Source organism: Protopterus annectens, chromosome 1.part0 (assembly GCF_019279795.1).
Source record: "Protopterus annectens isolate FY-2018-M chromosome 1.part0, PAN1.0, whole genome shotgun sequence".
NCBI lineage: Eukaryota > Metazoa > Chordata > Ceratodontiformes > Protopteridae > Protopterus > Protopterus annectens.
Window position 1 is genome coordinate 458,344,280 of NC_056725.1, and position 27,113 is coordinate 458,371,392.

Genomic DNA, 27,113 nt, shown 5'->3' on the forward strand with positions numbered 1-27,113 from the left:
GCAAATATTAACAAAACCATTAATTTGCCTATTTTCTTTCCCAACTTTGCTAATAAAGGTGAATACATGCTTCAGCTCTTGGATGTACATAGACAACTTTGTTTTTATCTACATAGAGCAAAAGATTTCAGAAAGTCAGATCAATTTTTTTCCTCATAGCAAGATGTTGTCCCATTCGATTCTCAGCTAGAGCGTCTTCTGTGTGGAGACATACGTGAATGGGGCATGCCTTCGTTGAAGGTTGTGCGTCAGGGCTGGTAACCTGGTACGTATAAATCCACTACCAATCATTAGCGGACCGGAGTTCTGCTGTGGCGACCCCTAACCGGGAAAAGCCGAAAGACACAAACACAAACAAGATCAGTTGTTTGTCTCATTCTCCCCCAACAAACTGAGGAAACCAGTTAAGGTTACCTTAGCCAGATGGATTACACATTTACTCACTGTAAAAGTCAACAAGGTTTTTCCTTGCCTAGATCCCCTGAAACACACTCAACCAAAGTCATTGTGACATCATCAGCATTCTGGTCTAGAACTTTTATTGATGACATTTGTGCTGCAGGCTACTTGGTCTAATGCTCATTACAAACTGGATTTGACTTCCAGGAGCAGGGCTGCTTTTGGTTTTGCAGTACTCCATAATATCCTCCCATGAGGGCTACCCAAGGTTCAAGTAGTTGGAGACTCTGTCCCATCAGCTGAGGAAGAATGAAAAGAACATCACATATTACAGTTATGTACTCACCGTAACAATGCACCTGTGTTGTCCATTTTTCATTCTTCCTCAACTTCAACCATTCCTTCCCTTTAACTCATGAAGTGAAGTGGTTGTGGAGCCTCTGTTACAGGTTTGTGCCCCAGACTGATTTCTACTAGCCTTTATTTTGTCTTAGCCTGAGGTTGGTTCTATTTATATTGTTTATTTGGCAGCGAACTTGATCTGAGGTATTGTAAGGTGACTGGAGCATTATGGGTAAAGGGAGGTGATCAAGAGTTGGATTCGAGAGTCTAGTAAATATGGCCAAGCCAGATCCAAGACCCATCAGTTGAGAAAGAATGAATGTAGGCAACACAGATACATAGTTATAGTGAGTGCATAACTTTAATTTGATAAGCATGACAGAGTGAAGTATCTAAGAGCTTTCAATGCCATTTTCCCTACTGCTGCTGTTCTTTGATGGATAACCATATCCACTACCCAAACAAACCTACCTTGAGACAATATATTAACAGAGCAACAGGAAACTGCTTAGCAAGCTTGCCTTTTTTTTCAGTTTTTAGAGTGTAGTCACATTGCTTCATGTACTACATAGAGGATTATGATCTGTTTTCTACACCAATACCCAGCATTTTATGTATTCAAAACATGGATGCCAAGAAGTTCCCCTCAAGAGCAAAGTATACACATAATAAAAGGTTTTAATCGGTGACCTGAAACATGATCATAATTTTTTTATAGGGCATGCAGCTTTACCTGCACCATGTACTACTAGAGCAAAGTGTTTTACTGGCTCAAAAGCTAGTAAAGAATTTAGTGAGCTCTGTCAAACAGATAGCAGCATATCTGTCATAATGTTTGTTAAGAGTTCTGGACAAATCTAGAAATACCAGGTGGACAAAGGATCAAAGTCATGGACAGATTTTAAATATTGCTCTAATTCATGTAAAGTTAATAGAAAGTACAGTTTTGTACCTACCATAAATGTAGATGTTCGAGTGCTAATACAGCTGCAGTCATAACAGATGAGTTATCCTGCCGTCAGGCGGGTCCTCGGTCGGCCGAATTCCAAAGTCTAGGTCCGGCGTCGGTTGTTGTCGCTTCTTCCCTGACGTCAGTGTGGCAGGGGTATAAAAGAACCAGCCGACACCATTTTCTTCAGTTTTTCTTGCCCCAGATGTCAGGTGCCCCCAGAAGGAAGGCAAAACATAAACTTATGTAATAATGCAATGTAATATAATCAAAAAACAGTAGTTTGCAATCAAATACACCATAAAAGAATACCCCAATCAGGTTGTATGAGGAGGTGTTTGTCATAAGGCCTGTCCCAAGAGGGGATGGAAGGAGGGAAACCTGGACTGCAGCTGTATTAGCACTCGAACATCTACATTTATGGTAGGTACAAAACTGTACTATGTTCATCGTGCATACAGCTGCAGTCATAACAGATGGGTAGAATCCCAAAGCTAAAAAGGGGTGGCAGGCACTAAGTGGAACTAGGAGGAGCAAGGATGCCCTGCAAGACTGCTGTGGCAAAGTCCGCTCTAGATTTAGAGTAAAGTGGAAGGTGATAGTGCTTGGAGAAAGTGTGCACAGAACTCCAAGTGGCTGCTTCCAAAATGTCCTTGGTAGGAACCCCCCTGAGGTAAGCTGCAGAGGTAGCTGTGGCCCTTGTGGAGTGAGATCTGATGCTTGTAGGTACAGTTTTTCCATGAAATGAGTAACAAAAGCTTATGCAGTGGGCTATCCATTTTGAGATTGTCTGTTTGGAGATAGCCTTTCCTTGAGCACCTGTAGCATAGGACACAAAGAGTTGATCTGATTTTCTGAATGGCTTTGTCCTGTCCAAATAATAACGAAGTTGTCTGTGAATGTCCAAGGAATGTAGTAGTCTTTCCCCTTTGTTTTGTGGGTTAGGATAAAAGGTAGGTAAGTGGATAGTCTGATTCAAGGTTACACTGGATACTACCTTTGGCATAAAGGAAGGGTTGGTTCGTAAGGAAACTCTGTCCTGATGGAAAATGATGAAAGGTTGCACAGCCATGTGGGCCTGTAGTTCCAAAACCCTGCGTGCTGAGGTGATAGCCAGAAGGAAGGCTGTTTTCCATGACAAATATTGCAGTTCTGTTGAAGCAACTGGCTCAAATGGAGGCAGGGTCAGTTTTTCTAAAATGAAGTTGAGGTCCCAAGCAGGTACTGGTGGTTTCCTTGGGGGTTTTATATTCTTAGCCCCTCTGAGGAACTGTCTTAAGAGAGGATGAGAGAATAAAGGAGGATCAGTGTTGTATTGTGCAGAAATGGCTGAAGCATGGATCTTGATGGAGGAGAAGGAAAGTCCACTGTTTAACATCTCAGCTAGGTACTGTAATATTTGAGGTAAATTTTGTACCCAAGGATTCTGGCCCTTTTTCTGATTCCAGGCACAAAACCGTTTCCATTTGGCGGAGTAGGCTTTTCTAGTAGAAGGTCTTCTGGCCTCCAAGATGACATCCTGCACCTCCTTGGAGAGGAGGGTCTGTTGGGAAATCAAGGAATCCTCCATGCGGCTAGACTGAGGGTTTTCAGCTGACTGTGAAGAGTTTTGAAGTTGTGCTGGGTCAACAGAAGAGGCACTAGAGGCAGGATCCATGGTGGGGAATGCGTCAGGCTCTTCAGGAGTGGATACCAGTGTTGTCTTGGCCAGTCTGGAGCAATGAGAATCATCTTTGGCCTCTCTGCTCTGGCTTTTAATAGAACTTTGGGCAGCAGAGGAAGAGGTGGAAAGGCATAGACTGTCAATGTTGTCCAATTGAAAGAAAGTGCATCCACTTTCCAGGCCTGTGGATGATAGGTCCTTGAGCAAAATTTTTTCAGTTGGTAATTTCTGTGGGTAGCGAAGAGATCTATGTCTGGCTGTCCCCATGCCTGAATTATCTTTGCGAAAACTTGAGGATGCAACTTCCATTCATGTGGATCTGTCATATTTCTGCTTAGGTTGTCTGCCAGCATGTTCCGTGTTCCAAAGGGACATGGCTAGTCTGCACAGGGGGTATGAATGAGTTCCTCCCTGTTTGTTTATGTACCACATCACTGTGGTGTTGTCTGTCCTTATCAATAGCTGGCCTGGATGCAGTAGGTCTTTGAAGGCCATAATAGCATTTTGTACTGCTAGCATTTCCTTTTGATTGATGTGTAGGTGCTTCTCTTTTTGGGACCATTTGCCCTGAATGCACTGATCTATCATGTGCACCCCCCAGGCATAGTCCGAGATGTCTGTTGTGATGATTTGATTTGCTTGAAGCATGCAGAAGGGGAGACCTATGTTTCTTTGGCATGCTAGAGCCCACCACAGAAATTCCTTTTGAAGACATGGAATGAGTGGTATAATTGTTTCCAAACTGTGGCTGTGTTGAGACCATAAGTTTTTTAGGTACCATTGAAGTTTCCTCATATGCAGCTTTGCACATGGGATCAGCAGGATACAAGATGCCATGAATCCCAGAGCCTGCAGGACTTTTCTTGCAGTTAGCCTGGTGAAGGTTGCCATTTTTCTGAAGTATTGAGATAGTTGCCCTTGCTTCTCTGGCGTGAGGTAGGCCATCTGGGTGTTTGTATTCAAGCTGGCACCCAGGAAAATTATTGTTTGAGAGGGTATTAGTTTTGATTTCTTTTTGTTGACTGTGTATCCCAGAAAGTTCAACAATTTTATTACAAACACCAGGTGTTTTAGAAGTATGTGCTTGCTGTCCGCTTGGATCAGGCAGTCATCCAGATATGGGTATATTTGTATCCCTTGAAGTCTGCAGAAGGCAATTACTGATGCCAGGCATTTCGTAAACACTCTGGGTGCAGTAGATAAGCCAAAGGGCAATGCAGAGAATTGATAATAGGTTGAACCTGCAAGAAATCTGAGGTATCTTCTGCAATCTTATCTGATAGGGACATGTAGGTATGCCTCCTTGAGGTCCAATGTTACCAGCCAAGACTCCTTGCCCAGCATGGGAAGAAGCTGCTGTAATGTGAGCATCTTGAATTTTGGTACGAGTAAATATGTGTTTAGGATGGATAGGTCCAAAATAGGTCTCCAATCTTTGTCCTTCCTTGGTACCAGGAATAGTCTGGAATAAAAACCTTGACCCTGTTCTTTTGCAGGTACCTCTTGAATAGCTTTCATGTCCATGAGAGCTGAAATTTGTTTTTGTGCCTCTGCCCTTTGATTTTGTGGCAGGTTTGGCATGCCTCTCATTTTTGGAAGGGTGTGAAAATGGAATCTGTAGCCTCTGTCTATAATGTCCAGGATCCATTTGTCTTTTGTGACAATATGCCATTTCTTTGAAAATAATGCCAGTTTTCTGCCTAAAGGTGCTGCCATTAAAGCTTTGCTTGGCATGCAAAGGTGAAAGTCATAGTGTCTGCTTTCTGAATGACTGTGATCTATCTTCTCCACCTCTTGGTGTAGGTGCTTGCCATTGTCTGGCTCTAAATGATCCTTGAGATTGCCCTCTACCCCTCGGGCACCTGTATCTACCTCTTTGAGGTCTGTCCGTGGCTGGAAAGGACCAATTTTTTGAAGGCCAGTTTCTGCTGAAACGTGGAGGTTGTACCTGTAGGAAATCTTTCACTGTTTGCATTGATCTTGCCTTTTCCTCCATTTTCTTTAGTACCTCCTCAGCTTTAACACCAAATAATACATCTTTTTGAAGAGGTGCATCTAGTAATTTAGCTTTGACATGATCTGGCAAGGTTTGCTCTTTGAGCCAAGCATGTCTACGTATGACAGACCCTGTAACAGCAGCTCTACATGAGGCCTCTAAAGCATCAAAACCACATTGCAAGGTATGTTTACCCACTTGCTCTGCACTATGCAACAAATCCTGCAACTCCTTTAAATCTGGTTGCTCAGGTTGTGTCATTTTGCTTTTCAACTGAGATAACAAAAACTGTTGATACTTTAACATATGGAACTGACAGTTTAATGCCCTCATGGTTAAAGTGGCCGAGGTGTATACCTTTTTCCCCCACCTTTCTAAAGCTCTGGAATCTCTCTCTGAAGGTAATGGGTTTTTGGCAGTAGAGGCCTTAATTCCCTTGGGACCCTGTGAAATAGATTCTGGATCAGCAGCATGGCTTTTGTATAGGAATTGGTGTGAATCAGGAACCCGGTAATACCTGTCAGGTTTAACAGGAGCTGGAGGTAAAGAATCTGGGTTGAGGCTGGCTTCTGTGTACGCATCATCTAATATATCCAAGACAGGAGGGATAGCTAGAGGCCTGTGCTGGGGAAGCAAGAGAAAATCCCTGAGCCTTTTCTTGGAATCTGAGTAATCTTGGCCTTCCCAGTGAAAGTGTTCCTTCAAGGTATGTAAGGTTTCCCCAAAAGAATAGTCCTCAGGGAGGGAGACCGAGGGAATGGACTCCTCAGCATCAGAGTCTTCAAAAGGGGAATATGAATATTCCTGGTCCTCAGAATGTTCTGAGGTAATAGAGGCTTGGTCTGAGGAAGGGTAGTCTTCCTCCAATCTAGGTCTTTGTCCGAGGGGGGTTGAGAACCCCTGATAAGAGTAATCAAATCCTCAGCCATTTTGAGCATCTGTTTTTTAGGCATGGGGCCTTGAGAGGGGCTCTGTGGAGCTTGTCTTTTAGTTTTCATGGCTGCTTTAGATTTTGCGAAAGCCTTAATGGAAAAAGAGGAAGGCCTGAAGACACCTTGAGAAGTGGCAGGCCCGTCTAAACTCTGAGTTTCCCCAAGTGTGGCATCGGTATCTGTAGTCGAAGTGGGGGCCGAGGAGCCTGCGACCTCGGGCACAGAAGACACCGCTAAAGAAGCGTCATCGGTACTCAGGGGCTGCGTAGGCGCCTTGCTGAGAACCGGAACACCGGTAGCCGGCTTTAGTGTGGTGTCGGTAGAAGTCGTGGACCTCATATGTCGGTCCTTATCTTTGCGTCTTTTACTCAAAACTGGAGTCTGAGTATCCGACGACATAATGTAATTAAATTTTTTACCAAAATAGTGTTGGGCGAACTCCGCCCGACGCTTAATAGTGCGTTTGTTGAATCTAGCACAAAAACGGCAGGCCGAGACGTCGTGGTCTGGGCCTAAGCAAGGAATACAGAAGGAATGGAAATCATTATGCGGTATTTGCTTCCCACATGAAATGCAATTATTAACTTTGTCTGACATCGGTCTGAGGCAAGAAAAGTTTCCCCAACGGGGTACTTAGCTTTCAAGAAGACTTCGGCTGAAATATTTTCGTAAATCTCAGGAGCTGGCCGACTGGCACTTGTGAACTGCTTCTGCTTCGGGCACCGCGTGGCAAGAAAGACTGGAGAAAATGGCGTCATCTGGTTCTTTTATACCCCTGCCGCACTGACGTCAGGGAAGAAGCGACGACAACTGACGCCGGACCTAGACTTTGGAATTCGGCCCACCGAGGACCCGCCTGATGGCAGGATAACCCATCTGTTATGACTGCAGCTGTATGCACGATGAACATCAACAGGCTTTGCTTTAACATTAAATTTTAGAACCATAAGTATTTAAAACTCAAGTCTGTCTTTATCAACATAGTGATGTACCAGAAAATCAAAAATTTTACAATGGACAGAGCAAAAATATGAGGTACAAATTAAGATGCTCTGCAAAAATAATGGACACTTGAGATACATGGATAGCAAACAGAAACAAAGTGCTCTTCTGTTGCACTAATGGCTTTAAGCTGTTACTTTTTGGTGTTCATCGTATTGATCACTGTCGCAGTAGCCTTAGCTATTTGGGTTATATCCTGCCAAGGCTATAACAGCCAGCCAGCTTTCAAAGCTTCGGGCACCTTCAACATGCTCAAACCATCAAGCAGCTTGAGCTGAACTGACTAAAAGACAAGTTTGGGTGCAAAGCGCTTCAGAGTTTGGCTTTGAGGATCAATGGTCGGTTTGTGCTGTTCCTTTGCTGGGCCGATAAGTTCTCTTTTGGGGAAAAAACTTCTCCCATTTTATTATTTGTGTTGCTGTTTTACCCCTTTCCTCTTCAGGAAATGTATTGTAAAGCTAGGAAGGGTTGTGTTTTAATGAACTGTCATGAAACTGTAAAGTAATTTTAAATGGAGTACTCGTTTTCATTTTTCCTTTAACTTTAAAAGTGGTGTAAAGTAACTGAAAACATTTTTGCTGTGGAAAATTGTTTATTTTACTTTTGTGGGGCTTGCACAGTGTGTTAAAGTTGTTTTTACTGTATTTTTCTGTCAAAGTAACTTTTCTAGACTTAGTATTTACCTCTATTTGTTTGTCTTCCCTGTAAAAGTGGCACCATTTTTGGCTTGACCATGAAAAAGACTAACAGTTTCACAGTTAGTCCTCCTTCCAGCCACAAAAATAAGAAATTAAGCAAAGAGCCTTTGACACCACAGCAGGATAGTAACTTGGCTTAGCTGCAGGTGGATGACTCTGCTGTGGCCATTTATTATACCTCAGACCACTCATCTTTATCCCAGATCTCCCTGGTGTAGCACCTATAGCCACTATGGACCAGAGGTTTGCCACATCCTCTGCGGCTGTTGGGGTCCCCTCAGTGGACAAGGGAGAGACACTCTTTCAGTACTGGCAGAGGGCACAAGGAAGGTTTCCCTGTTGTGTCAGAATACTGTATCCATTCCCAGGGAAGCTGTTGCTACTGCTATTAGTAACACTAATTTTTCCTGTGAAAAAGTAACAGCAAACCAAGCAGTTATCTACTCCTCAAATTTCTTTGGATTGGGGTAGTCTACTGGTTGTATCACATGATGTAATTTAGGCTGTTGATCCTTCTTGTAAAGTAGTGTCTGATAAAAGAAAGAGGGATACCTCTTTTCCTGATGAGATTCATGATTCTGTATCTGAATAGGAAGATGCAAGGATAGATATAGGCTTTTTTTTAGATTTGTGATTCAGACTCAGGAAAGAACTCAGTGTCTGATTATTCCTTTGGGGGGTTCTGTTTCTCTGAGACTGTTGCAAAAGTGTGCCAGTGTTTTTTCAGTTGGAGAACACTTGAGGTTTCTCAGTCCTTCAGAAAATACTATGAGTTGAAACAGAATGATTTTCCAGATCTTAGACCCATTCCTCCTGTTATGTCTGCTTTAGAGGATGTGTGTATTAATGACTAAAATTTTCCTGATAGTCAGGCAGCTGCCTATAAAAAGGGTAGACAGAATGTATAAAGTTCTTCAGTCTCGTAAATTTTCATACACTATTCCCAAACCTGATCTAGCAGCAGTAGCTCTAGTTGATCCCATTGCTGTGCAACTTTGAGTTTCAGAAATTTGAATTTCCAGGCTTGTGTATTAAAAATTTTGTCTTGACTTATTATGAAAGTGTGATGAATGCTTTATCTGCAGTTTATTCTTGTGAGGAAAATCTGCTTTAAATAACTTAGTTTCTTCAATTGCACAGGTCACTACTCATTATTTACAGTGTGTGTGTGTGTGTGTGTGTGTGTGTGTGTGTGTGTGTGTGTGTGTGTGTGTGTGTGTGAGAGAGAGAGAGAGAGAGAGAGACTCTGATACTTCTTCTAGGGCTATGGCCACTGGCATTGTTTTGAGGTGGTTTCCATGACTGCATTCTCAGAACCTCCATATGATGATTAAAAATGAGATTTTAAATTCACCCTTGGATAAGAGATTTAGTGTTTGGCCCCCCTGCAGCAGAGGTGATCAGAAAGTGTGATGAAAGGGACAAGCTGACCAAGGGGATCTTTAAGATTTTTCAACCTTCTTTTCCAAATTTTCCAATGCATTTTCTGTCTCCTTATCCAGTTTTGGAAAAAGTCAAATAAATAGCCTCAACAGACATTTAAGAAGAAATGGCAAGGGGGTCTCAAAAAGAAGTCTTGAACCTTCCAAAACAAAGTACAGTCCAACAAGCTTAAATGACTATTCAACACACCTTGTGACCCCCTCCCACCTTGGTCCCTTTATTCTTCCAGAAATTCTGAATCTCCATTTTTCTCTTTTGACAACAGATAGCTTCTGAGAAATGGGTTTTGAAAGTATTCAGGATTATAAACAACAGAGGGAGGAAATTATTCCATTCCAAGTGATCATTCTTCATCTTCCTAATCAGACTCTTTTTTTTTCACAAGTTCTTTATCACATGCTGTTCCAGTGAATGATAGAACTAGTTCCTTCTTCCCAAGTAGGAAAGGGGTTTTATTAAATGATGTTCCTAGTGCCAAAGAAAGAAAGAAAATACTTGGAGACCAGTTCTGGATCTTTCTCTGATCGTGCCCAGATTCAAAATGATGTCTCTTCACAATCTGGTACCTTTTCTTCCTCTTTCAAGTTTCCTGGTAACATTAGATTTAATTTTATTATCACATCCATATTCATCCATACTTCAGATTTTTTTGCACCTTATTTGAATTATCACTTGTGACATAGGTAAACTTAAATATATGTAAAAGTTTTTAAACCATATTAAAAAGTTCAAATTTATAAACGTTATACATTACATATATTAATATATATCATATAAGCAACACTGCATAAATTGGTCAGTTCATGCTTTCTTTTAAACTTTTTCCACCAACAAAACATTTTCTGCATGCATTGCTCCCACAATTTCCATTTTTCCTATGTAATTTACCCCTATCCATTTTGAAAGATCCCACTTCCTGTTTTGTCTTTGTTACAGTATTCTCTGTGTATAGTTGCCTTATACTTTGATTTCTATTTTCTAGTAATTGTTTGTTTTTTTTGCAGCTACCAGAATTAAACTTAACAATGCCTTTCTATGTCTAGGCAATTCAGATCCTGTATCCCAGCTCAGCGTCTACTCCCAGGTACCTCTTTTTTCCCCATTACACCGTCAGCATTTGCAATCTACCTGAGGAAAAATTTTTTGTAGTGTGCTTCAGGTGTAAAAGTATCTATCCAAACACTTTCAGGCACAAATTCTAAATTCTCTAGATTTTGTTGCATATTTATTAGCCATACATATGTTCTCCAATTGTTTCTTTGTGAATTGCATATCTAATCTCTCTTCCAAATCTTTTTTTACCTCTTCTGATTGATTCTTGCAATATTTTATATGCCGTAATAATTATCCCTTTTTAACATCAGTTTCTGTTCTAGATTCAATTAAAAACTCAACAATTGCAGGTCTTTCATTTAGGATTCCCCTATGATTTTCTCTTTGTTAGATATCAATTCCTAATAGGGAAGCCAAGTACTAGCCTGCAATCCAAATGTCTTCTTGGCCTCTTCCCATAGTATTACCTTTCCCTCTCAAATTGTTTACTCCTAGTACCCTGGTTCATTTGCCAGCTTCCTCCAGTAAATTCCAGCCTCCTCTTGCCTATTATCTGTACCCATAATTGCAGTCATCCCTATTGGAAGAATCTCCTTTCTCCATTCTTGTATTTGCTTAGTTCTTCGTATACTTTTCTGTTATTTTATGAATATAATATTCTTTATAACTGTTGTTTTTTCTCCCAAATGATCTGCATCCAAAATCCCATTCTTTCCTTGTTTCATGAATTACCCCCCCCCCCCTTCCTCATCATCATCCCTTTCCACTTTGAATTGTAGCTTTCTGCTTCTCTTATGTATACAAGCCTTAACTGTGTGGCTCTAAAATATCCCTTCAAATCAGGTAATCTTATACCTCATTGTTCTGTTGGGAGGATCAAGTTATCCCACTTCACTCTTAGAGCCTTCACCTCCCAAATAACATTCATCAACTCTTACAATTCACAACTTTTCCTCTAAGTAATGCCTAATCTGTGTTTAAAATTAAAGGGACTAAAAACATTTTTACTGCTTATATGTTGCTATAAATATCCATGGGTAAGAAATTCCAGTTTCTCAGTTTTTGTATTATCTTTTTTTAGTCTCTTCTCGCATATCATTAGCTGCCATAACAGAATCCTTCTTAATCCATACTCCCAAATACTTCAATTTATCATGTCCCCATAAATATAGGTATTGCTGAATAAATTAATTTGTGAGTACATAGTTTGTAGCTATAGCCTTTGTTTAATCTTCATTAATTTTATATCCAAAAAATTGGAACTGTGTCAAAATGTTCCACAACACTGAGACATCCTTTTTTGGTTTCATCAAATACAAAATAATATCATCTGCAAATAAAGCCAACTTTTCTTGAACAGCATACCAGTTATATCCATGAATTTGAGTCCCTTATTTTCTTTCCCAGCAATTCTAAATATTACACAAATGACAAAGGGGAAACGTGGAGACCCATGCCTTGTTCCTCTGTTCAGACACAGCATATCAGAGACCCTCCCACTTTGACTTTCACCTCTGATCCCTCATATATCCTTCTAATTAACCTTATTATTGTATCAGGAAATGCAAAACACTTCCATTGCCCTACTCATAAAATCCCAGCTTACTCTGTTGAGTGCTTTCTCTGTATTAAGATCCACCAATAACAGTGATATTTTCTCACATCCTGCTTATTTCTGTATCATCATTGTTTTATTGATCACCCAGCAGGATAAAAGCACTCTCATCAAAATAAACAAATAACTCAGAGGACAAATAAGGTCTACCAAAGCCAAATTTGAGGTTAGTTTGGCCTCCTAGGCCAAGGACAACCACAAAGCATTATGTAGCTATGTCCACAACCTCAAAGGCAATACACAATTGTGTGCAGAGCTCACTATAAATGGAGTCACCTATACTGAGCCAGAAGATATAGCAAACCTCATGGCTGATACATTCAGCTTCAACTTTACTCCTCTTTCCGCCTATACCTTCCCTCTGGAAATATCATCAAATATAACTCCCCCTACTATCACTAGGGAACAGGTCCTTAATGGTCTCTCTCAGACTAAGAACACTGCATCAACAGGCCCAGACAGTATTCCAGGATACCTTCTAAATAGCATGAAACATGACCTATCAGGGCCTCTGGAATTACTGTTTAACTGTAGCCTCCAAACAGGCTTCGTGCTTCATGAATGGAGAAAGACAACAGTCATCCCTCTGCACAAAGGTGGGCCATGTACAGACCCTGGAAACTACAGACCCATAAGTCGGACTAGTCGTGTATGTAAATCCTGGAAGGAATTATCATGGAGATGATCAACAGAGTTATAGTAAACCTCCAGACTGGACCCAACCGAGTTTGGTTTCGTCAAGGGCAGATCATGCCTACTCAACCTGGTGGACAACTTTGAGAAGGTTATCAAAGCAATGGATGAGGGCAAAATCGCTCACACTGCCTACCTTGACCTGGTCAAGGCATTTGACATAATACCCCATTTGGGCATTGTTGACAAACACAAGAGGTTAGGTACAAACCCATATGTCAACCAGTGGATAGCCAACTGGCTCACAGACAGGACCCAGAAAGTTAGGATTGGGGAGTCCACCTCTACAAAGAGGCCAGTCACAAGTGGAGACCCTCAGGGGTCAGTCCTGAGACTGCTTCTTTTTGGCATTTACTTCTCAGAAGTCAAGGTCAAGGTCAGTGGTCTCTGGCTAACTAAATTTGCAGATGATTGCAAATTAGGAGCTGTCATTGAATCTCACATTGACACGAATGTTCTTCAGGAGGGGCTGACATAGACAAACAACTGGTGTCAGGGCCATGGGCTAAAACTAAATGCCAAGAGATGCATAATAGTATCCTTTGGGAAGTCATCCATCACTGGTAACTATCATATTCAGGAGGGGCTGACCTAGACAAACCAACTGGTGTCAGGGCCATGGATTAAAATTAATACCAAGAAATGCATACTAGTATCCTTTGGGAAGCCATCCATCCCTGGTAACTGTCATACTGACAACACAGTCCTTAGAGTTGAACCAATAGTCAGGGACTTGGGACACACACAGATAGTAATCTAGCCTTTGATCATCATGTGTCTACAGCGGTGAGGAAATCATTCTGTGTTGCACAACTTTTAAACAAAGGTATGGCATCTAAGTCCAAAGAAGTCATTGTTCTACTGTATTCGGCATTCATCAGACCTATCATTGAGTACAGTGCTGCCTTTGGTATGCACCTAACCAGGCATATCCAACAACTGGAACGTCCACAGAGGTTCCTCAATGAAAGAATACAGGGCGTAAGTAATATGCCCTATGCAGACTGCCTCAAGGCCTTATCCCTGTTTTCTGTCTCCTACAGGCTTTTGAGGGGAGATCTATGCAGGGCATTGTCAGAACTCACTCTGATGGACCTCCTGCATATCCACAAAACAAACAGTACCAGAATGACCCATTCTAAAGACTTAAACCTTGCCTGTGATATAAATAGGACTTGCTGGAGTGATAGGTATGTATCCTAGAGACTACCCCATCTGTGAAACAGGCCCCCCATCCATGTGAAGCAGAGTTTCTCCCTAACCCAATTCAAGTGCAACTTGGACAATTGGATGGGAAACCAGAAATTCATCCCTGGTTTGGCAGCTAGGTGTCTAATGCAAACAGGTAACCTGCAAATGGTTCATCTCCCAGACCCATGCTTACAGCTATCAAGGGTATCAGAACTTGTCAGAGATTTGGGATGCATGGCTAGGCTTAAAAAGGCCCTTGTGGTCGTTAGCCTAGTAAACACCTATGAACCTATTAATGTTGTCAAATGTTTGCCTCCCCTCCAGAAAATCACGTTGGTCCATGTCTATCAATTTCACCTTTGCCATTCTCTTAGCCATTATAGACATAAACACTTTATAATCATGGTTTAAAATTGTAATGGGCTTATATGAAGCTGGACCAGATGGATCTTTACTGTCTTCAGGTATTTCAGCCACCATGGCTTTTTTCCAGGATTTTGGAGCCTCCCTTCCTTTTAAAATACCATTAAAACCTTTCAGATCTTTATCACTTTCTTTTTTTCTAGCTTCCAAACTTCTACCATCTGTTCCTGGAGACTTTCCTGTAGATTGATTATATATCACCATTTTAATCTAGTTTCCTCCTATCTTAACTGTTAGTTATTGAGCCTCATCTAGACTCATCTATCTCTAACCTTCTCATATTTAAGTCTTCCACAAATATTTCCATCTGTGCTTTTTCTTGATTTCCCCACATCTCCGCTTTACACAAATTTTCATAAAATTTCTGAAATATCTCTAATGCCTCTACAGGATCTCTGGTTATTTTTCTTATTATAGGCTTGGCAACAACGCTTTCTACTTTCTGTAGCCTAAATTATTGTTGTGAAGAAATTAAGACACTGTCATTTGTGCTAGCATGTCTGACTGACGTTTTGTACATAATTTCAGATTAACCTATGTATTATATACCAGCATGACTAGCTATGATATTGTAAATAAGTTCTTAACATGTTGATTAATATCCTGTTTGTACAGGATGTTTAAAGAGTTGAACAGTGTTCTGTTACATGCCTAACTGTGCCTGTGTGTACAGGAGATTCTGTCTCTCAGTTGGCTGATCTTCAGATGATGTCATCAGAATGTGTTCAGATGCACTGTGTTTACTGTCAAACTGAAAGACAGGATGGAACTTTAATAGACAGCTGTTTGTTGATTTTCAAAGAATGAAATGAAAGGAAGAACTGGAACAGTTAAGGCAGTTAACCTAGCTTATAAAAGAGCCTGCTGAAGACAGTTTGAATGGTTGAGTTCACTTCAGTTCTCAGTTGAGTTGTGTTCACAGATGTGTTATTGTACTGAGCAGTGGATACCCAAAGGACTCACCAAGAAATGTAAGCCTACATTTGCTCTGTTACAATATTTTGTTTAGATCAGGGACAGTGTTCTAATTTTAGATAGTAGATTACAGCTAATTAGTCAGAGTTTTCTAAATGTTCTATTTCTATCCTTCAGTATTAATTTCATTTTCCTGGTGATTGAATTCTGTTTGCTTACTGAAATTACTGTTTTATATTTTTAATCATTTTGCTTACTATTAAATATGTTTATTATCTTACATTGCGGCTGGTCAGTCAGTGTATTATTTAGTGATATGAGAGTGCTTAAGCCTGCTTGCTAATTCCCAGGTCACTCCAAGAGCCTGACTGATTTAGGTCATATGCTACCATTTGTTTGAATGTCTAATTTTAATAATTGGACACCCCTTTAAAAGGGCATGTAGATGCTCTGATTGGTGGCAGCCTGTTACTGTATTATTTTGAGGAAGGGACACAGCTGGAAATTTGTGTCAGGATTTGCTAGAAGTGTTTGGATGTGTGAGATTTAATTTATTAAGTGTAAGTGTGCCAGAGGTCTTAAAGTGGGACACACTGCTCTGAAGTGTATAATAAGGAGTTATATTTGGGGCGTAGAGAAGCATACAGTCTAGTTCCAGGTTATAGAGATGTTCCTGTTGTGCTCTTAGGGGAAAATTGTGAAATATTCCTCCTGTTTAAGTGACTGTCTCACATCGGAGTCAGTACTGAGAATTGAAGTTCCTTAGTTACTGACCCAGGAGAGTAGGGGACGTCACATTTGTGCCAAAAGTTTTTGTGCTCTGAAGTTATCAAAAACAGCACTTGTACTAAATTCGTGCATATTAACAAGGCACTCCCTTATTTTCTCTTTAGCACTCTGCAATTGCACTTCTTGCTCTGTAAGATTTTCCTTATTTTATAATATTTTAAACTTTGCCAGCCCCAATAAATAATTATTGCTTCTTATCCAAATCTTTTTCTACCCTATTTTTAAAGTCAACTTTCATTTTATCCCACTCACTAGCTGTAACTTCTGGAGTAATTTCTATCTTTGCTAATAACTCCTGGAAAATTCTTCTCTTTAACAGGTAGGTGGGGGTGTGGCAATGTCTCATCTTTACTTACCCTGCATTTTTATCTTAGTAATTATTGGTGTGATCTGAAGTAGTTATTCAATGTGTCTCAAAGTTCTCAATTAAATGCACATGTTCTTGTGAATTTTAATTTCTTAACTCTGGCACTAATCCCAGGGGTCTGGACATATAATAAGTCAATTTATTTATTTTTACTTTATTTATTTTACATTTGCTAACCGGGAAAGTTCGACTGGATACAGGTCCATTTTCAGCGGAGGCCCAGGGAGAAAAGCTCCACATGTACATAGATACAGAAGACTTTACAATTATAGATTTTTTTATACAAGAACATATAGATGCATATTCCATATTTGCCAGAATACATACAGAAAAACTTTACAATTATTAATTTTTATCCTAGAACGCATACATTTTTAGTAGTACATAGTTGTGCAAATAGCCATACCATTTGGTAACACAATCCATTAGAAATGAGACATGTAATCATTCTTGTAAAACAGCTGATGTTTCAGACTCATTATAAAGATAGTTTCTACATGTAGCCAGAGGATATAGTGATACAAAGTGAATAGTGAGTAGGTTAGTCTGAGTTTGTACAGGGGCATAAGCAGTGAATGTTTAGGTGTTTTTTAAGAGACGTTTTAAATTGGGTTAAGGAATGGACTGCAGTAAGTTCAGCAGGAAGTAGGTTTGGGGTTTTGCCAACACAGTTGGAAAATAATGACTCACCAGCTAAGTTGTTGGATTTAACAGTTTGTACTAGCATTCTGTTAGAAGTGTGGAGTGTTTTTAGGTTACTGTAGGGGGTGATTATATTTTTCAGTATAGGTGTGATTTCTGGCTGGTAGAGAACTTTGTAAGCAACTATTAATTGGTTATACTGAAGTAGATGGGGTAATTCTAGCCAGCCTAGGGATCTAAGGTTAAGGCAGTGATGTGCTCTATATGCTGAAACTGTGGCAAATCTAGCAATATTATTATAGCAGCTATTGAGATTTATTGAGGTTAGATTTACTTAGGTTTGTATAAATAGGAGAGGCATAAAGAAGTTCTGATAGTAAATGTGTACTGGCAATCACAGTCCTAGCAGATGGAGTTATGAATGGCTTAATCTTATATAAAGAGCCAAGTTTCTTATGGACTGTTTTAATGGTTCGATCGATGTGAACATCAAACTTTAAGATTATTGTTGACTATTACACCTAATAGTTTAGTAGTAGGTTCTGGGGAAATTATGGCGCCATTGTTAGATGTTATAGTAAATGATGGCAAAGGGACCTTATGAGTGGGGCTGAATAGTAACAGCTTTGTTTTATTTGGATTTAATAGTAGATGCAGATCAGTGAGCCAGTTTTCAACTTTGTTAAAGGTATTTTGGGGTAAAGTCTGTAAGTCTATTGAGGAGGTAGCAGAACAGATTAGGGTAGAGTCATCTGCATATTGAATGCAGGCTGCATTTGGGATGACTGTATAGAGATCATTAATGAAGATGGAGAATAGGAGGGGTCCTAATATTGACCCCTCTGGGACTCCAAGGGTGATTGGTAATAGGGAGGATAGGTTATCCTTCCATAGTACAGCTTGTTGCCTGCCACTTAGATTTGAATGAAACCAGTGAATTGCCAGGTTATCTATGGAGAGAGTTTTTGTATCTATAGGAGTAGCTGGTGGTTTACCATATCAAACTCCTTGGATAGGTTTAGAAAGAGGGCAGAGGAAAGCTTGTTATTGTTACAGTTTTGATTTATTGTATGAGAGAAGGAAAGTAGGGCTTTTTATTTTTATTTACTTCTGTAATATATACTTACATATATTGTAATTAATTGCAATATTTACTTATTACATCCATAGTCAGCATTATTTAACCCACTCAAGTGCAATATTAGATAAGTCACTTAGGCATTGTTCATTCTGTAGTGTGTTTTGTATTACTTTAAAATAGGGTAGATAATTTAACTTGGGAGAGAATATTCTTTTCGTATATGAGTGTTGGTAAATGTCTCTGCTTTTTCTTGCATATATTGGGAGTAGTATTATAGTTTTTATTTTTATTCCTCTACTTGTATGTGTTTCACTTTCCTTTGTAATCTCAAGAACTGAGAATGATGCATGCAATTTTGTTTAGGCTACATGTGTGTACTTCTAAATGACAATAAAGTTTATTTTGACTTTGAAGTGATGGACTACTTTTCAGTTCCCCACAAGTTTAATAAATTCAACAAAAGTCCACTCTTTTCATTTACTCTTATACAGCTGTATTTCATAAATGTCATCGATGCTTTGCAGTGTCATGTTTATTGACTAATATCTATGTTGCTGTTCTTCTGTTTATTTAAATCTTATAACTCCAGATTTCAGTTGAGGTCCAATGTACTACCTATTCTTCTGGTCAATGCCTGTACTTTTGTCTCTCAAGCATTTTCCCTTGGAACAGTGGAAAGATTTTCACTGTCAAAGTCTGTCTGTGTGCTTTATTATCAGAAGAATGAGAAGCAGAGAGTCCCCTTCTGTTTGACTCAGTATTTTTTTTTTTTTTGGGGGGGGCAAACTTTTGCTTTTCCTCCTCAGCCTGTTCTGCATAAAAAAATAACTGATCCTCCAGGAAAAAATATTTTGAAGACAACTGGATACAGCACTTAAGTCTCATACCTGTCTCTTGACATTCCCTGGTTTCTCTTATGCTTGGTGTACAGTGAATAATCATTGTCTACAAACACTCTACTAAGTCCACCTTTTAATATTTTGCCATTTTGTCATACTTTTGTCATGATCAACACTTTCTGATGGTAGGTTTGCATCTTGACTGATAAAGGTTTTGGCTGCTTTCTTATGACCAGATTTGGAGCATACACATGCTGTGCCCTTTCAGTTAACAGTTCCTGCTGTGGAATACCAGTCCAGTTGCTTATTTGTGCCTTCATTAAATTAATATAAAAGCAGTTGTTCCGTCTAGATTCCCTGGTACAGCTAAAAATCTCAGATTTTCCCTTTTTGCTCTGTCTTCTAATTCTCATTTTTGAAACATCTCTTCTTGAGCAGTCTGATACGCAGGCAGCCTTTTCTTAATTTAACCTCTGATATTTGCAGTTTTATCAGCTCATCTGAATATCTATTTAAAACTTCTTCCATTTTTTCCAGCCTTTTGTTGTTTGAGTCGATGTGCCCTCTTCTGCTTTTCATTTGTTTTAATCATGTCTGAGCACATTTGATTTATTGTTTCCTCTAAATTACCAGAAGTCATGTCTTGCACCAAAGCTGATGCTTGAAACGCTTTTGCTGAACTGCAGAATTCTCAGTGTTTTCACCTTTTCTAGTTGATTTTTTTCAGTCTCTCTCTGTTTCTTTTTTTCTGGCATCCAGGTAGAGTACTTACAAGCCAGTAACTGAATTTTACTCAAGCTGACAATATCACTGGCTGTTGTTTCTCATTTTCTATTTTCACACTGGGAGAAATTAAGTTAAGCTGTTGATCAGTGTGCAGCCATCTTGGAAGTTGGACTTCGGACATTTGTTAATATGATCCAGATATACAAAACCTTATCAGTTCTATCCCTTATTGTTTGGACTATCTACTACACTAACAATGTTCGGAAAGTGTCTAGCTCCAGTTGTATCTCATTGCAAGCTACAGGGTATCCACTTTTTTCCACATTTACATGACCTGCTTATCTTTGCAGAGTCTTTTTCAAAGTGTAGGAATCTCTAAGCACAGTTTAAAATCTGGTTGTGTCCTAGGGGATGCACTTAACAAGTTTATCTTTGCCCTGATTTCTGAGCCTGATTGTGGTGCTTCATGCAGTGCATCTATTTTTTGTCTGAGAAAGATGTTTTGTTTTATTTTGCAAAGTAGTGTAAAAGATTCAGATGCAAATATTGTTGAGTGTTTTAACAGTCACTGCTTTATAGCATACCTCTCAAGAATCTGGGATAAATGTATAAAGTAATAGAGGAGCAAAGGCCCAAAAATCAGGAACAGATTTTAAATATTGCTTTTACATAATTAGTAAGCTACTTGAATTAAGTACAGTTGTGTAAGAACTTACCATAACAGTAGATGTCTGACTGATCACTGTTGCAGAATTATTTTCTGTTATCCTGACAAGGATAGCCATATGTCCAACCAGCGTATCAAAGGCTGGGCACCCTCCCCTTGCTCTCTAGTTTGAGCCTCAGCCTAATGGAGGAAGAGTTTCATGTGTTCATAGGTGACATATGGATGCAAAGTGCCTTAGGACTTTCTTGTACCTGACAAGTAGCAGAAGCAGAGTTGACTATATACATATGTATACAAGTCAAAAAAGAGGTGTAAGAACAAAAGAACCTACATTAGCTAAACAAAAAAGAAAGAAAGAAAAATGAGGAAGGGATGTAATACTTCAACATTGATTAGTCAGACATTTACTATTCTGGTAAGTTCTTACACAGCTGTACTATGTCCTTCAGTGATCACTGTTGCAGTATTATTAACTGATGGGAGATTCCTAAAGCTGCCTAAGAACATGGGGAGGAGGAAACCTGAACAAGGGTTATGGTTCAAAAGACCTAGTAAGTCTGACTAAGCAAACCCTACCCTATTCCTAGAGAAAGCATCAGTCTTGTAAAGTTTTGTAAAAGTGTGAACAGAAGACCAAGTAGCTGCTTCAGTAATACATCTGGAATCTAGACCTTTGAAGAAAGCACTTGAACAGCAGCTATAGTAGAATGTGTCTTAAGGCAGAAACTGTTCTCCATGCAAAGAGTAACAAAAAGACAATTTTTGATATCCAGTTAGAAATAGTTTGCTTTGTTTGGAAATAGAATCACCCAAAGTTTTCTGCTGGAAGAGACAAAAAGCTGATCAAACTTCCTGATAGACTTGGTTTCGTGGAAATAAAACCTGGGCTGCCTGTGTACATCCAAAGAATAAGAATCTTCTCCTCTGAATTCTGAGGGGAAAACAATTAGGCAAATTAATGGTCTGATTCAAGGAAAGCTCATTAACAACCTTAGACATGAAAGATGGATTAGTACAGAAAGTAACCCTATCCTTGTGGAAAATGAGAAAAGGAGGAATAGTCATTAATATAGTTTGCAACTCTGATGCTCTTTTAGCAGACATCAAAGCCACCAACAGCATAATTGTCCAACTATAAAACTTAAGAGAAACAGAGGCAGTAGTCCCAAAAGGGTGTAATGTAAGCTTTTCCACAATATAGTTCAAATTCCAACAAGGAAGGATAGCCCTTCTTGGTGGTCTAATATGCAGGACACCTTACAAAAACTGTTTGACGTCAAATCAAGATGATACTGGTAGATCCAAAGGTAGGTAGGCAGAAATGGCTGACAGATGTGATTTAGAAGAAAAGAATGCCAGGCCAGGATTGATCAACGCACACAAATAAGCCAGAATATTAGGAATAACTGTCTGGTAAAGGTCCTGATTCTGTTTATTGTGCCAAATGGAAAATCTTTTCCACTTGGAGACATACGATTTCCTAGTATTTAGTTTTCTAGTCTACTATAAAACTTTAAGCATGTCCTCAGAAAATTGATGCATAAAAGTTACAAAATTTCTTAAACTCAGAGTCAGATTCAAAGTCTGCAGACTGGGGTGAATTAATGAGCTTTTGTTTTGTGTAAGTCCATCTTGTAAGGTAACCTCTGATGATTGCCCCTAGCCAGTTCAAAGAGAAGGGGAGCCAATGCTTCCTGTGCCACAAGTGAGTCACTAGCAATATTTTTGGTTTGTCCTTCTTGATTTTCAGGACTTTTGGAATCCAAGGAAGTGGAGGGAAAGCCTAAAAGAACTTCCTGTTCAAGGAAAGTTCAGGGCATCCATTTTCCATTGTTGAGGCATTGTAATTTTGAACAAAACAGCCTGAGCTGTCTGTTGTGTATGGAGATAAAAAGGTCCATCTGTGATGTACCCCACCAATGGACAAAGTCCAGAAAGACCTCTCTTTAGCATTCAACCATGAGAGTCTGCTCAAATAATCTGCTACTATATTTTTCCCTGTGGGTATGAACAGAGCCTATTGAAAATGTTTCCATTGAATTGCCATTTCCCAAGCTATCAAAGCCAAACTGCAGAGGCGATAGGACTTGGTACCACCCTTCTTGTTGATATACCACATAACTGTGGCGTTTGTGATTATCTGAAGAGGGTCTATAGTACAGAGGTAATGCAGAGACTGAAGAGCTAAAGTAAGTGCTTTCTTCTCCTTTATATTGTTGTGCTCCTTTCTTTCCTTTAAGATCATATCCCTTAGACCCTGATATCCCTGGAATAAACACCCCAGGCCAGATCCAAAGCTCCTGTGAACAAATCTTGGCAAGGGTAAAGAACGAGAAAAGGCACTCCTGGATTGAGTGAAATCTGGTTGGTCCATTGTAAAAGTTCCTTTTTGAAGAATGGCAACAGAGGAATTTGGAAGGTTAGTGGATGACAATGCTGAGTCCAAACAGACATCAGATACCATTGTGCATTTCTGATATGGAGTATGGTATAAGTAAGCATAGGAATCACTGATGACATGTAGCCCAGAACTCTGAGAATCTCCCTTGCAGATGTCATATCCAAGGTAAGAAGGTTATGAAAATAATCTAACAGGAAAAGAACCTTGTTTTACGGAAGAAAAACTGTCATTGACAATGTGTTGATTTTCTATCCCAGAAAGATCTGATCCTGAGTCTAAATCAAGCGCACCTTCTTTTGTCTAGATAAAGAAATATTGACTAGTATGAAGCCTGCAGAAATCAATGACTGGAGCTAGGCACTTTTTTTGAATGCCCTTGAAGCAGTAGAAAGACCAAGTGGTAAAGCAAAACAAAAAAAACTGAAAGTTCTATGGAGACATTGAAAAACATAAGAATTTCCTGGATTGCAGATGAACATTTGTAACTTCAATCCTCAACAGTTTGCTAGAAAAACTAATTTTATGAAGAACAGACCAAAAATGTGAGGCAAAATCAGAGTATTTGAGAGGTAGCTTTATAATTATTTGCAAATTTGCAAAACTAATGGCTTATTTTTGGCAAAGATGCCACTTTCCTTTAGCAACATGTTAATATCCACTTGCTCCTTTATGCTAGTCTACGTTTGAGCATTTTCATTAGTCTATATGGCATATAGGTCTACTTACCATTGTTTGTGTCATATTGTTTCATATTTCTGCCTATCAAAAAATGTGTACTGCATGGGGCTCTACCTAAATATTGTAATTTACTGTTACAATTACCCTCCCTGATGAAGCCAGAACAGTTATGTGAGTATGTTTACCATAACAGTAGATGTTCAGAAGTCACTGTCACAGTAAAGCTCCCTCCACCCATTGCTCTTATCCTACAGAATCTTCGAGAATCAAAAAAGCTTTATTGGCATTTTTCTCCTGTCATTGTGTTGTTGCAAATTTTTTTACTTTTATTATGGTGCTTGTCCTACAGTGCTTGTTATAGTGTTACTGAAGATTTGGAATGCATATAAAGTGCGTCTCTGTGTGTTTGTTTGAGTGTGCCTGTGCTTGTGCGTGTGTGTGCCTGTGCTTGTGCGTGTGCGTGTGCGTGTGCATGTGTGTGTGTGTGTGTGTGTGTGTGTGTGTGTGTGTGTGTGTGTGTGTGTGTGTCTCTAGGGGAAGTGAAACCAGCTTTAGACTCTTGTATGGTTTTCGTCGATGTCTTTGAAGTGAGTTTTCCTTGTGGCTGAGGTTAGCATCTTTGGGTTAATGTCTTGTGTGAGAAATGGGTTAGCCACTATGTCTGTTCCTTAAGACTGTTATTAAAATACCGTTTTGGTAAAAAAGCTCTCAGACACTCAGTTCTTAAGTCCAGGTTTTTTATTTAAGACAGATGAGGCATGGTATGATTAACAAGCAGAAATGGCTGATTTTTATACATGGAAGTGTAATAAAATACAGATTCACATTAATAGACAACCCACCACAGAAACACTGCATGATGATGAACAGTTAGAGATCAGTCAGTTATCCAAATGCAGATAAACAGATTAGAAAAGTAATTTGCATTTATTACAGAAGTGTGTATGGCTGTGTGTTTGTCTATACTTTTGCATAATTGATCATCCCATTCTGTGGCTTATGCCATACATTAACAATGTGTAGTTGCAATTCATTGAACTATGAACCTATGAACCTATTGCATTTTGAAATTAAGTACAGTGATATGCATATGGTATGGACATTATACTTTAATATACATAACATTAGCCATACAGTGGTGAATTTCTTTTTATATTCCCAAGAGTAAGCAAACTGTTTAGTCTTATTTATCAGCATAGCCAAAAAGAAGGGAAAGAAAACAAGAAATAGTTTGCAAGACAATATGACTCTGGTGATATATCTGTATTTTTATAGGTAAAATGTAAGGAAGAGACCCGCCTAGCAGCTACTATAGCAGTGATTGACAGGGATGTGGCAGTAGTACCTCGAGGGGCTTATCTCAAGACCCCACTCAGTCAGGTGGAGAAAAATCGCAGTTTCCAAGGTAATGTAAGCACTGTCATCTGGTATGAAGAGCATGTTTTTTTTTCCTTTTTCATTTAATTTAAAAGTAATTAGGTTACTTTGCTCAGTGCCAGTATTTAATAAAACGTCCAGTTATAGGTGGTGACATGCTGTCTTCAAGATCGTGTCAATTTTTGCATTAACTAGGTGTGTTAATGAGGTCCATACTGATGAAGGAGTAACCAGGGTAGGAAAGATTGAGTAAGCAGTGACCTACTGTATGTTGCCTGACCTGTGCTGGTAGTTGAAGTTACAGTAACTGATCCATACGCTTAATTATGTAACATTATTTGTTAACTCTCTTTGCTTCCTTATGGGCACTGAAAACTCTGGATAGAAAATTACATCCTGATGTTTAGATGATAGTTCTTTGAGTACCATGCCAGTAAACATCTGGCCATTGCAGACATTGATGCAGGTAGTGTGTAGATGCTTGTATGTTTAGGGGCCATTGCTTCTCATTTGCTATTTGGAAAATGAACCATTGATGTGTAGACCACAGATTTGTTGAATATTGGGATGTTATTGGCTTATTGCCTTTGCTGGAGAACATAACAGTACAAGTAAGTGCAGATGACCTAGAAAACACAAATAAGGCACTACTGCCTTGTATGTGAAAAATAAATGTATAGCTAAAGCAAAGTTAAGTTGTATGACCACATACTTGTTTCAAAAAATATATTTTGTATAGCTTCCATTGTAAGGTTCTGTATGCCACATACTTCATGGTGTGCCATTATACTTTAAGACTCAACACCATTATTCTGTGAAACATGGAGTGATAACCAGACTACTTAACAGTGTTAATTAAACAACAGCAGCAGTCCATCTCATACACTTTTCATATTGCTGACTTTGTAACATGGTGGTTAAGGCAGTGGGCTCCGTAGCTGGAGACATGCATTTGAATTCTTTCATTATCATGTGCATACTTTGGAACATCAATCAAGTGCTTAAGTTTTCATGTGCTTGCAGGTCAGCTATGATAAAGATACTCTGTGTTACCATCTTACTAGGTTACCTGAATTAAAACAAATAAGTAATATACAATTCTTTGGAAAAAATTATTCATTGCATATTTGTACATAACAGGAATGAAATCTGGTCATTTAGTGTTAGAGTGTAATAAGTAATTACCTTCAAATCATACACCTTTGACACAAATTGCAGTCTGTGTCCATTATACATAATTCTGGGAGACAAAATTGGCACCAGATATTCCCTTTCTGTGACCTGAATGACCATGGCAACCGTCTTCAGTGTGATACGTTTCTTGTACAAGAAGAAAATCTGAAATGGAATCAGTACGTATGAGTTTTGAGTTATAGAAAATGGTTCACAAGTGGCTAAACCAAATTTAAAAAAGGAATTTTTCGTTGTGGACCATGCCTTCTGGACTGGAACTAATTGTTGGCCAGAGTACAGTATTAGACTTTAAATATTTACAATGCAATGAAAAGTATTTGCCCCCTTCCTGATTTCTTATTTATTTGCATGTTTATCACACTTAAAAGTTTCAGATCATAAAAAAAAAATTAAATATTAGATAAATATTAGACAAAGATAACCCAAGTAAACACAAAATTCAGTTTTTAAGTGATGATTTTATTTTTTAAAGAAAAAAAAACTATCCAAACCTACATGGCCCTATGTGAAAAAGTAATTGCCCCCCCTTGTTAAATCATGAAGTAACTGTGGTTAATCACATTTTTGGGAAAGCTGAGTTCAATTTCACTAGTCACACCCAGATTGATTACTGCCAGACCTGTTGAATCAAGAGATCACTTAAATAGAACCTGTCAGACAAAGTGAAGTAGGCCAAAAGATCCCAAAAAGGAAGACATCATGCCGCGATCTAAAGAAATTCTGGAACAGATGAGAAACAAATTAATTGACATCTATCAGTCTGGAAAAGGTTACAAAGCCATTTCTAAAGCTTTGGGACTCCAGCGAACCATGGTGAGCGTTATTATCCACAAATGGAGAAAACATGGAACAGTGGTGAACCTTCCCAGGAGTGGCCGGCCTACAAAAATTACCCAAGAGCGCAGCGGCGACTCGTCCAAGAAGTCACAAAAGAACCCAGAACAACATCTAAAGAACTACAGGGCTCACTTGCCTCAGTTAAGGTCAGTGTTCATGACTCACCATAAGAAAGAGACTGGACAAAAATGGCATGCATGG

The 27,113-nt window shown here is 39.2% G+C and overlaps 1 protein-coding gene across 1 annotated transcript in view; it reads left to right on the forward strand.

Moving 5' to 3' along the window:
• The window catches only part of RSPH9 (radial spoke head component 9), a 332,390-nt gene that overhangs the window by 102,068 nt on the left and 203,209 nt on the right, over positions 1-27,113 (forward strand). Inside the window, exon 3 of the mRNA XM_044060420.1 lies at positions 24,780-24,909. Coding sequence (XP_043916355.1) covers positions 24,780-24,909 — 130 coding nt within the window. The remainder of the gene's footprint in view (positions 1-24,779; positions 24,910-27,113) is intronic.